Source organism: Cryptomeria japonica, chromosome 9 (assembly GCF_030272615.1).
Source record: "Cryptomeria japonica chromosome 9, Sugi_1.0, whole genome shotgun sequence".
Taxonomy (NCBI): Eukaryota; Viridiplantae; Streptophyta; class Pinopsida; order Cupressales; family Cupressaceae; genus Cryptomeria; species Cryptomeria japonica.
Genome location: NC_081413.1, coordinates 633,949,457 through 633,962,821, shown reverse-complemented (window position 1 = coordinate 633,962,821; position 13,365 = coordinate 633,949,457). Strand labels below are relative to the sequence as shown.

The 13,365-nt window shown below is 37.2% G+C and overlaps 1 protein-coding gene across 6 annotated transcripts in view; it reads left to right on the top strand.

Annotated features, from left to right (window-relative positions):
* The window catches only part of LOC131078095 (DNA polymerase zeta catalytic subunit), a 143,279-nt gene that overhangs the window by 80,157 nt on the left and 49,757 nt on the right, over nucleotides 1-13,365 (top strand). For all 6 annotated transcript variants that reach the window (XM_058015745.2, XM_058015747.2, XM_058015746.2 and 3 more), the window contains 2 exons: nucleotides 415-1,292; nucleotides 1,898-2,043. In XM_058015745.2, coding sequence (XP_057871728.2) covers nucleotides 415-1,292; nucleotides 1,898-2,043 — 1,024 coding nt within the window. The remainder of the gene's footprint in view (nucleotides 1-414; nucleotides 1,293-1,897; nucleotides 2,044-13,365) is intronic.

Below are 13,365 nucleotides of genomic sequence, written 5' to 3'. Positions count from 1 at the left end.
ATCCATGTCAATTTCATTTATACTAGATCCTTCCCTGTTTTCAAAATGTTGGCTTCTTAAAATATGTATATTCTTCACCATTGTTTGTGTTTGGTGGATCTTTGATAAACAACTATATTCAAACCCAAATGTCATTCAATCTCAATTCTTATATTAGCTTTGATAAATAGTACTTGGGACATTCCTGATGGCAGTGGCTCTTGAATGCTCATCTTCCTTTTTTACAGAACGTTAGATAGGTGCTTTGTTTGGTTCTCTTCTGCTTGCATTTCTCTGACATGGTCAGGTGGTTACTGCTATATATTAGTTAGAAGGACACTTTTACATTTCTAAAATTGTTTATGTAGCTTTTCTATTGTATTCTTTCTTCAAGGATACAGACCATCAGGACTAAGAAAAATATGTTCCACGCAGTGAAATCTGGAGAAACCGAATATCTTCATCCATTTTTCATGAAAACAGACCAAGGGACGAGCCTGAATGAGAGGAAGGGTATGGATAGAAATACTGAGGGTAAATGCCATGGTGCTGATACTATAATGGGTATTCCAAAGCATTATGAAAATAATGGCTCTGTGTTATATCTTCTAGCCCCTCCACAGCCACCACCATCCAGATCTGCTGTGGTAAATTGGTTGTTGCAGGCAAAAGTTGAAAGTTTGAGTGGTGCATCTGAGAAAAAAGGTGATAGCGTGGGTAACCTTCCAAATTCTCAAGTAGATAATAAGATCATCCATACTTTGCAAAATGCCAGAGTGACTAAAATGGAAATGAATGGCAAACATAGTGCTGGTGTTCCAAGTTATAATGATAGCTTTAAGCTTGCTTCTCCAAAGCTTGATGAGACTGGTGTATCTATAAGTGGATCAGATAATTCCTCCCAATGTGCAGAAACATATTTTCAAACACATGAACCTTTTTCTGCAAAAGTAAATCAAATTGGAAACCTTAATTCATTAGATCAAGATAGCATCACAAAGCCTTTACTAAACCATATGCAGTGTGCAGATAGGCTATCTGAATCTTCTGAGTGGCTTGAAGCTCATCACATTTCAAAGAAGCTCCAATTTGAAGATGAAAACATCCCTGTCAGCAGTCCAAGTAAAAAGTTGCCAGATGGAAAATTACAAAAGGAAGCAATCCATGAAGAGAGTCCCAAAATTTGGAGAGATGTTTCTCAGATTTCAGCTCCTTCTCCAGCAGGAGCCAAGCAGACTCCTATTAGTCAAACTGGCTTTCGTGATCCTGCAAGTGTTGGTGCAGGCCAACAGTTAACTCTAATGAGCATTGAGGTAACCATATGCTATACCCTTTCTATTCTCCAATTTTTATTCTAGTTTAATGAATTCCTTTCTTTTATATGTCAGGCAGAAGTACACAGCTTACAACTGTCATGAGTTGACAGAAAAGTAAAAGAAAACATAATGGGAGTAATGTAACTGTATATTGCTTACAGTGACATAAATGTGAATTTACATGTTTGCTTAAGATTGTGTAACCAAGAAAGGATGACAGATCGGTGCTCTGTCCAGTCTTTGAATTTATGATTTAAATTCTTTTCAAAGAATTTGCTGTTGAAACAGAAAACATCAATGCATGTAGATAGATAGATAGAAGCAATGCTTATAGTGTTTTGCATCAAATTTGAAAACCTATTTGAATAATGCTCAAAGCTCAAAGTGCGTGTCGAGCTCAAATGTGGTGTTGGCCACTAACCTCTTCACTGAGTTGGGGAAACTTATGGCTCTGTTTACTGTTTTACCTTCATTTTCCTTTTGTTATTTTGTGTTAATGGTTCTTTTGTGAATCCAAAATAAATTTGAAAAATTAAAAGTAGATGAGGTTATTTTAAGTTTTAACAGAATAAAGGTGGCTTATTAAATCTTCTGTTGACCAGATCCATGCAGAGTCAAGAGGAGACCTGCGACCTGATCCTCGGTATGATGCAGTTAACATAATTGTTGCTGTAATTCAGGAAGATTTCAATCAGGCAAAAGAAGTTCTAGTTCTCATGAGGGATGAAAATGCCAATGTATACAGCAGGTTTTCAATACATATTCTATTTTCTTTGTAGAAGGATATCTTTCATCAAATTTATTTAAAATGCATGATGGGTACCAAATGTATTTTACTATTTTCTTGATGATATATCTATTGTTTAAGCTCATTGATTTAAAGGAACATATAATATTGTCTATGGATTCATGGGGAGAGACGATATTTATAATTTTTGCATTAAATTCAATGGTTGTACTTTTGTACCCATTGACCAATTTTTCTCACGTGTTAACATCAATATAACTTGTTTCTTTTCGATAGCTAGAAAGAAAACCTTCGTAGTGTTGTTGGTCAAAGCTTCTCTCAGAATGATGTCTCTACAATGACTCATGAAAATTGTGACCATTTTTTTGAGTTTTTAAAGGCTTTTTGTGAGTGAAGTTGGATAGTCTCAGATACTTTGAGGAAAATTTGCCCCTGCATCTCTTTGAAATTCTCTGAGTATTGAGAATGAACAGACTGAAGTAAATTATCTTAATCTTTGGAAATTGTTTCCTGAATTTCAATTCATCCCGACATTGTCCCGAATTTTCAGAATTACCAGACAGAAGTAGACTTGATTCTAACACAGAAACTTAATGAATACTTATTGGAGAAAATCTTAGCATGGAAATTTCATCCTTTTGACATTCGATTCCAGAAATTCTCATACCTATTGCAGAAATATTTTTGGTCTTATAGGGTTCCGGTTGAGTATCAAGATGCCCCAGATCCAATACAGCAGGCTCTGTAACCAGGTTTCTAGAAATTGAGATCCGAATTCCAAAAATTCTCATTGCTGTTCCAAGTTCTGCCTTCCACTAAAAGTGATGATCGAGGAGCACTTTATTTCAAGCATCCTATGTATTTATATTAAGGGCATGGCACTACATGTACACAAATAAATAAACTATATTAATGTATACATAGTATAGGAATGAAAGTACATTTAGTTACACCAAATATGATAGGAATAAAAGGATCCCTATATTATGAAAGTAACTAAATATTAAGATGTAAAGCTAAAAACCAAAGCAAGAGAGGGTAAACCAAAACTTTTTAAATCTGGAACCATAATTTCCAAGTACAAGTTGAAATAGTCATTTGAGGGAAGTACCCCTCAATGAGGCATGAAGCGGGTGAATATTAGATTGGGATATTGTGAATGGAAGGCTAAAGCATTACATGTTTATGGTAAAGCGTATACTAGAAGAACAACCAGTGCAAAACTCAATAATACCATAGCATGTCTAGGGGTGTTGGGGCCAGGTGAAACATGTCCTGGAACCTCCTTAATGCCAAGTGTTCCGTGGAGACTTCATGGCATTAAAGAAAACTGAAATGTGTACTACCCCCATGACCTTTGCTGTGACTGGGGTAGAAAGATCTTTGCACCGAAATGAAACAGATCCATGATGCATAGAATGAGGGTGATCTAGTTTGTTTTGTATTTTTCACTGTTCTGAGGTGTTGATACATGGAACATTTTGTACACTGTTTCTCTTATGGACGTGCAGGAATAACAAATCACAATTGTAAGGCAATGATGCTAGGAATTATTTGGTATCCATCTTAGCCTCTCAGGCACCTTTGAAATCCTATTAGGATTTGTAGCAGAAGCAATGGTCAACCTGAGAAGCTTTCTTTGTCAGCTATCAGCTATTATGTTGTCAATTGATTTCTTTTTTTTTCAAAATTTTTTTCTTTTTCTATTTCACATGTGGAACAAAGGAACAAGCTGATTTGTGAATGTATGATAGAAACTCTCAATTTATTCAGCATGGGACTGTTTTGGTCAGTCTTACAGGACTAGCTGAGACTCCTAGTTCTGAGTCCAAGTAGTAAAAACCTGCCTTATCATTTTGCGAGACTTGGCAAGTCTGGTTGAGTTTTTCTATATGTGATATTTTTAATTAAAATAGCTATATATCAGTCTTGCCTAAATTTGGCAATTCTGTGCAAAGTTTTTGTTGGGTTCAATTCTGAGCCAAAAATCAGCTTTCTGAGTCTGAGTCTATTAACAGTGGTTTGGCTCTTTCTGTCATACATCACCGCCTTCAACTGTTCAACAATACATACATACACCAATGCTTGATAATTGTGCCTAAGATTGTGATCTCATGTTGTGGGTCCATGCCATAATATCATATTTATTCATCTATATTGAAACTCATGAATAATATTTGCATATATATTTCATCATGTGCATTGCTTAGTGTTGCATCCCTATGAAATCTGTAAATCCAATGCAAGTTGTGGTCTTCCTTGTTAGGTTGCAAGTTTATTGTGTTGTCATGGTCATTTTTTTCAACTAACAGCTTTCGCAGGTTGATCAAGGTTGCAGCTGTTCTAAAATGAAATAATGATGGGGTTCAAGATTGCCAATGGCTGTGGTGAAGAGTATGAAAATGGCTAAATTTTCCAATGGTTTGGCTGTTTATCTCAAACTGAGGCCTTGAAATTGGTTTCAGTGATTATGATTTTTCGTTGAAGGGCATAATGGCAAAGGTGGCGTGAATGAGTCAAAGCTCTGCTTTGGCTTAAGTGGACATAATTTCTGCCAGCAATATTAACTCTAGTTAGACTCACTTTGAATGCGGCTAAGCCACTCAGAAACACTGCTGGCATTTCGAAAAGCGTTTCAGACATCTAAACTTCTGCTCAGGCTTGGATAAGTAAGGAGAGCACATCAGTTCTGTACTCAACATGAAATTGCCATAAGCAAAAATACATTTGCCTGGCTTAAGCTATCTAAAATCCTGCCACAATGAAAAGTGGCAGCATTGAAGACAAATTCTGCCTGCGCATAATTTTTCTTTGGCTCAACCATTATGTTTTTCTTCCCAGCATATGTGTACGGTTTAAGTTACAATGGCATGCACCTAGGTTGCTGAATCGTGGGTTTTTCGGGCAGAATCGGATTCTGAAACGAATCTCCTATGGGTGCATCTGGGGTCTGTGTTTTTAGATGCTGAAATATTTTAAAAATATTCCGTGATTCTAGTTTGATCTTTTTGATTTAAGACCTACAGTGCTGATTAGTGAACTCAGAACTTATCTATCATGAGATCCTAATTTGATCTTTCTGATATTGAAAACTGAATTTAAATTAGTATGTAATGTTTCAAAATTTGAAATTTGTAATGGTTTTGTTTAGCATACCTATTGGTATCTGAAATTTTTAAACTTAATTCTATTTTTTAGCAAAATCACTTATTTGTTCTTTTTTTGTTTTTGTTTGGAGCATATGTTTTGTCACCATTGTTTTTTTTGTCTATTCTTTTAGGCTAAGTTACCGGATTCTTCTAGTTTAGCTCAGGTCCTGGTATTGGTACTGTTCGGGTTCTTCCTAGGTACTTGGGTTCTCTATGGGTCACTCTGTGAAGAACCCATAGAGAACCCAGGCATCTAGGAAGTACCAAAGGGCTGTACCCAAGCATAGTTTCATAAACTAAAACCTCAGTTTCACTCCCACAACTTCGTGACAGCATTTTTTATCAGAATATGCCAGCAAGCAAGCAATTAAATATCATTTCAGTTGCATTTGCGAGCTATACATATCAACACAGGGTTAGTAAACTTTATATCAGCAATACTGAGATTGATTTCAGTTGATTTACATTATGCATATGTGGCAGCTGTTTGCTTATGTTTTGTGAAATCACTTTCCTTGTGTTGTTAATGATTTGGTATTTTGTCAAATGTTTGAAAAATAAAATTGAACCAGCTTCTGCACTTGACACAACTAGTGGTAGTGGCAATCCAATTGATTGTGGTTCAAATGAAATTGAACCAAATGTTGATATTGACCTTGACTCTTCTGATGAAGAACATGAATATTAAAATCAATTATAATTTGAATTTTCATTGTGTAATGACATTTTGAAACTTGAGCATTTTCATTTTTTGCAAATTATGAATGAGGTATCAAAATATTCTATTTTTTGATATTTATTGGCAATTATGGATTTATGAGTATCACTCTTCTTGTAGTTATACAATGTTATAGTCTATAATGTTTGAACATACACATATATGTATGTATGTACGGACGTACCCGTACCCGTACCCGTACCCAGGGAATCTTTTTTTTGCCGTACCTACAAATATGTACTTGTATCCGTATCCGTACCCAAATCGGTAACTTAGCTTTTAGGTCTAGGTTTATTGTTCTTCTAGTCACGTTAGGGTTTTCCTTTTCTTTCTGTTTATTTTTTGCTGCCCAAGTTTGGGTTTTGGGACTTTGGAGTTCTTCAAGAACCAACAGGTTTTCCAGATTCACAAGTCTGGGATAGACTTGCTGGGTTTATCAAAATGCTAGGCTGGTGTAATGTCCCCACTTGGGATTTCCCTTAATTTAAACCTGAGACATCCATTCTAACCACAAATTAGAATAGTAATATATTAATAAATACAATTTTATCAGAATTAGATATATTTTACTATAAAATTCTGAGATTAATTCAAATAATGGAACTTATCTTGATCAGCTTTCCGGATTTCAACAATTGAGGATATGTTATGACTGATAGAGTTAATGATACCAGCAGTTCTGAAGGCGTCATTCATTGATATGAGTATGCAATTTGTGTCTATGACTGATTTTGTAATGGCAACTGTACTGTTGTAGTTCTTTGTCACTATGCTATGTATATACTGTCATCCCTGACACCAGTCCATGTATTCATGCAATCTGGTTTACTGACTCTGTGCATATAGAACCACCCAACTAGGCAATGATGGCGGTGTTCTTCTGGTTTTCTATCCACAAGTATATATAACCACTTTATGCCAAAATGTGAATGAACAACTCAGCTCATCCCCATGCATACCACTAAGAACAAAGATGTTACTGCTTGTAACATAATAATAGTTCTGATCTTATCAATCCATGGTAATGTTATTGGATGCTTTGATTCCTTTCCTTTATATCTCTCAATGTGAGGGAGAGGTCACACCACTTCATCATGTATACCCTTTGGCAAGAGACACGCCCTTTCACCATTAGCACCCTTTGAAAGAGTGCAACTCTTCATTATTTCTGCCCTTTGAAAGGGACACAACCTCTCATAATCAGATCTGCACCTCTCATTTTCAAATTATTCCCCCCCTCAAATGAGGTTCTCTTCTCCCTTTTATATCTCATTGTTGAGGGAGTCACAACTTTTCTTTTCATGTCTTTTGACTTTTCATTAACTTAATTAATTTTTAATTAATCATATTAAATTATATTTAATTATATTATTTTATATTTTAATTTTATTATTATCATTTATTATTAAATTTTATTTCAAAGTGGGGACATTACAGCTGGTCTTATTTAGACCTGCCCACATCTCAACTCGGCTGACTAGCTGGGTAACCAGTGAGTCTGATAGTTATGGCACATTGCAATGTTTATGTAGCTGGATTTTGTCTAATAGTTGTGTACTAAATGTTGAAAAGATATGGAAATATGAACATTAAAATCCTTCATTCCCCTTGCAGTATTTTGAGTTGCTACTCGGATCATAAACAATCTCTGCACTTATGTCATATCCCTGCCATGATACCTATATCTGTGCCATAGTTAATAAGAGAAGATTGTCTTGGAACAAGACTTCATAATCTCTGAAACCCAACCCCATCCCCTTTGCAAGATGACTAATGAATTTATTAACATTGATACAAGTACATATTATTTACCGATGATAATGGTGTGCAAGTCTTACGAATACACAACAATTACTATTGATGAGTCTAATGTAGGCAGTGATCATGTTAAGAAATGACAATGGAGATCGGTATAAGGCAGGGACCATAATGCAACATTTGACTCCATTGGAAAGAGCGCTATGCAGCGATTGTAATACAGTCTTTGGCTATTAAGAGGAGGTGTAATCTTACTGGGAGCGATTTTATTGTAGTCACCAAATGATGTGATTTTAGTGTATTTATCAATAGCTGCGATTTAATTATAATTACTAATTCTTCTTATAAGGTGCAGTTTAAGTTAAGGAAAGGGATGCAATGAGAATACACATCTCATCAATGCTCAAAGGGTATGACTCTTTGATAAGCGCACGCACACGTGCGCGCACACACACACACACACACCTCTATATGTATACATATCTACACACACACACACACACACACACACACACACACCTATATACATATACATATACATATACATATACATATACATATACATACACATACATATATATATCTATATACATATATACATATTCCTTTAAATGTTTTTGTATCAGATATGTATACTAACTTAGACTGTAAACTTATTCGCTTATGGAATGCAGACCTAACATAACTTTAACAGGCACTAGCCATAAATACGTACAGTATATCAAACTGCTGTTACAGATTCGGCTGCCATTGGTGCAACCCGATCCCTTATATATATGTATGTGTATATTACAAATGGAGGAATATGGGGGATCATCAACCGAGAGTACATAATCTAATATAAGGAATCAGAAGTGAATATATATTATCTGCAACCATCGAATCGGATCGATGGAAAAATATATCAGAAGCTAGCAAATATAGAACTTCGCTTAGTGAAAGGGATCGGGTTGCACCAATGGCAACCGAATCTGTAACAGCAGTTTGATATACTGTACATACTTATGACTAGTGCCTGTTCATGTTATGTTAGGTCTGCATTCCATAAGTGAATACGTTTACAATCTAAGTTAGTATACACATCTGATATAAAACATTTAAAGGAATTTGTTAATAAGATTTACATTTGTTTATAATAGGAATATCAGAAATTATATTTGATTTCTTATGTATTCATAATATTAGATTAGCCTATATATTAATGGTCTGATCCAATTCTTCTGCTAATGCCTATGGAGGATGGGAATGCTTTGTGTGTAGGGAAAGGTGGTCGAAATCCTCACAAGTCAGGCAATTCTGAGATGGGGTAAGGACAGGGATACTGGAAACCTTGAGGGAATAGTCCCAAGATGGGGTAAGGGCCTGCATCCAGAAACCTTGAGGGAGCCTGCTTGTTGATTGGTCTCTAAGCGCTTGTTGATATGTTTTTCATGCACATGCGAACACAGAATAAAATACCTAAAGGTACCTTATCCTCTCTTGAACAAAGTTTTCCGACTGCTGAAGATCTCGCCGAAGGATCAGTCGAGGCAACTCCAAGGTTCTTGTATGTAGGTTCTCTACTCGTGGATAAGCTCTTTGTGGTATGATGTGATTTTGCTGGAATCACAAGGGGACTTACACTTGATGACTAAACGTCTGATTTGCTTTGAATATTGCTGGAACACAAAATTTCACTAGCCTAGATTTTTTGAAAAAAAGGAAAAAGGGATGAGGGCGAGGGAAGGATCTAATTCTGACACTAAGAATGTAGGAGCAATGAATGATCTTTGATGAAATTCTAACTAAGTCTTGTTTTGACATCCCAGGACCATCTCCACAAGATTAGTGCGATCTTCGAAGGAAAGCTTTATGATGTTCAGATCATCGCTACATGCATAGACACCATCAGGCTGATGCATATCAGTGAAGAAGCGACAATTGAAGTTAAGCTTAAGCTGAATGATTCCAGTTGACTGCACAAGGCAAGTCTGCAATCAACAAACTGCTAGTCGTATGGATATACGAATTTCACCATCAATCAAACACATTTCTTCCACTCATCTAATAACATAAAATCAAATTTGAGAAGTATAGAGACCATGCAAATTGTTGAATCAACCCATAGATTTCACCATTTCTTCAATGAAGTTTACAAGTCTTTTACAACAACATATTGGCAACAATCTTTGCCTTCTCTTTCTATTCTACTCTAATTGCTATATACTATTTGCTATTAATGATTAGCTATTCTAACCTCTATGAACTAACTATTAACCTTCTAGCTATTAATGACTAACTATTAGCCTTTTACAAATGAAGAGCCAAGGCTTATATAGTGCCCACAATACAATTCAATGGCTTAGATCAATTTGAGATCAATGGTCGAGATTTTACAATGAAAACCCTAATTAGGGTTTGTTACAACAAACTCAATTCTGGCCAATGAAATAATTGCATTATTTGGACACGTCTTCTATGGAATATTCGACCAATGGAAAACTGGGGTAGGTACATCGAAGTTTGTGCCATCTCCCATGAGTCAGGTACATTGAATCTGGACACGCTGAGGTGGACCAATCCGACTGGAGGAGTGATGACTGGGATGCCACCTTGTCTAACACTTGTAACTTGGTAGATATTCAATTTGATGTTGCTGAGAAGATAGCTTTAATTAACTCTTCTGAAACTATTGGCTTCTTCAACGGACCCTTGCTTTAACCTCGTTTGTCTTTGATGTGCAGGATGGATGGTGTACCTTTCCTTCAAATGCTGGACTGGAAGAGGTCGTCCTTGATGATGCTGGACTGGAGAAGGTCGCCTTTTAACTGCAAGCCAAACAAAAAGATGATTAAGGACACATGATAAATTCATTTCAACATAGCATTTTCAACTTAAATCATCAACGAAAAGATATCAACATGAAACTTGCCCAAGATTTTCTCCAGGAATAGACCCTATAAGAATTTCGCTCTAGACCCTCTGGAAGGGTCAGGAGCGAATTTTGCATTCCTGGCTCATTTAGACCTCCTTTCAACGTTACCTCACGATTAGCTCCTCGCCTGGCCCCAACAAGGTGAAGAATAGGCCTCCCTAAGGATTTTGCCCTGGACCCTCTGGAAGGGTCGGGAGCGATTTTCTTGATTAGGCCTCAATTGCCCCATTTTTTCACTCCAAAATCGTCCGGAAGGTGAGCATATGCTTGTTTTAGTCCAACAAAGTCTAGGGATCCATCCTTTTAGCTTCTCACATGGGCAAATTAGGTGATAATGAGAATTTCGCTCTGGACCCTTTGGAAGGGTCAGGAGCGAAATTCGCTTTGGACTTTATTTTACACTTCCTTTACTTCAATTCACCCTACAAGGCAAGAATATCTCACCCTAGCCTCAACCATGCCATAGGTATCAACATTTTAGCTTCACTCAAGGGAAAAATGGTTGATTTGGAGAATTTCGCCCTGGACCCTTTGGAAGGGTCAGGAGCGAATTTCTCTCTTTGCTTGTTTTACTTCACTTCAACTCATCTTGCAAGGCTTAAACAACCTCTCTCTAGTCTTTTCATGCCTTAGGAATCAAAATCTTGTCTTGAAACAAAGAGGAAATAGTGACTTTGATGAATTTCGCTCTGGACCCTTTGGAAGGGTCAGGAGCGAAATTCACTTTTTGCTTGCCTATTCACACTAAATTTCACTTTCTTCACTTCACTTCATCTGGAATCCCCCATATTGAACCCACTTCTCAACTTGGCAACATTGGTTCGATCTTCACAAGGCCCAAAAAGGAGAATTCGCTCAAGAAACTAGCCAGGGACAGGACCTATCCAGAATTTCGCTCTGGACCCTTTGGAAGGGTCAGGAGCGAATTTCTTGGCTTGGGCTAATTTCCATCATTTTCAACACCAGTTAACTTCTAAAGGCAAGAACATGTCTCCTCGCACCCATCCAAGCCATGAAAACCTAATGTTTGACTAGACTTGCAAGGAAAATAGGTGGTTTCAAGATTTTCGCTCTGGACCCTTTGGAAGGGTCAGGAGCGAAAATCACTTTTTGGCTCAATTCCTTCAAGTTTGATAATAATTGGCAATTTGGAGTCATTCCTAAGGCCTTCTTTAATCATGATCCACACTAGATTTGGCATGAAACTGAGGGAAAAGATAGGTTTTGCACAATTTCGCCCTGGACCCTTTGGAAGGGTCGAGCGAATTTCTTCCCCTAGCCCAAAATCATCATTTTTGGAGACAAAAATCCATTCAAGGGCAATCTCAAGGACCTCTACCATCTTTGTCTAGGCCTGGCTTGGCATAAATATGAGAGGAATAGATGGATTTTAGAATTTCGCTCTGGACCCTTTGGAAGGGTCAGGAGCGAAATTCTTGTTTTAGGCTTATTCTTCCATCTTTCAACCTTAACCAACTTCAAAAGGGCAAGAACATCAATTCTCACACTCATGCAAGCTATAAAACCCAAGTTTGACTTGATTTTGCTAGGAAAATAAGGGATCTTAGGAATTTCGCTCTAGACCCTTTGGAAGGGTCAGTAGTGAATTTCCTATTTTGAGCTTGTTTTGGCTACTCCATTACCTAAATCCAATATTCAAAGGCAAGAACACATCAAACTCCATCTAAACATGCCATAAAACTCAAGAATTTGACCATCTCCAAGAAGAAAAAATGAATTTCCAAGAATTTAGCTCTGGACCCTTTGGAAGGGTTAGGAGCGAAAATCTTGTTTTGAGCCTATTCCTCCATTATTTCAACTTGAATCCACCTCACAAGGCAAGAAAACACTTATCCTCACCCATTCAAGCTACAAAAACCCAAGTTTGACTTGACTTTGCTAGGAGAATAAGGGATTTTAGGAATTTTGCTTTGGACACTAAGAACTTGGCCTAACAAGGAAGACAATGAGGTCCATGAAGATTTTCGCTCTGGACCCTTTGGAAGGGTCAGGAGCGAAAATCATGATTTGAGCTTGATTCTCCATTTCTCCAACTCCAAACCACCTCAAGAGGCAAAAACATGCTATCCCACTTCCCTCTACGCCATAAAAAACTAAGGACTTGACCTCCTCCAATGGAAAAATAGATGTTTCTAGGAATTTCGCTCTGGACCCTTTGGAAGGGTCAGGAGTGAAATTCACTATTTGGCTCAAAATCCTTCACTTCTCAATGCTTTCAAACATTTCCAATGGCGAAAGATGTCCATCCTTCCTTTCAAGGTGCCTTGCAAATCAAAATTTGGTCAAACTATGGAAGAAATGAGTCTTAGGTAGATTTTCGCTCTGGACCCTTTGGAAGGGTCAGGAGCGAAATTTCCTATTCTAGGCTAGATTACTCACTTTTCAAACTCCAAACCACTTCAAGAAGTAAACTTAGATCATTTTCCACCTGAGGAAGAAGGTTTCAAGGTCAAACAAGGTAGCAAATGAAGTTTATGATGAATTTCGCTCTGGACCCTTTGGAAGGGTCAGGAGCGAAATTCTCCTTTAGGCCAAAATCTTGTTCTTCAAAATCAATCAAACTCTCTCTCAAGGCAAAAACATACCCATTCATCTCCCATCAAGCCAACGCCTAGCCAAAATAAGGAAGAAAACAAGAGTTATAAGGATTTTCGCTCTGGACCCTTTGGAAGGGTCAGGAGCGAAAATCACCTCCCAGGCTAGAATCCATCATCCCAAGGTCTAAAATCTCCTCTCCAAGGCAAAGTTGCATCAAACCTTCT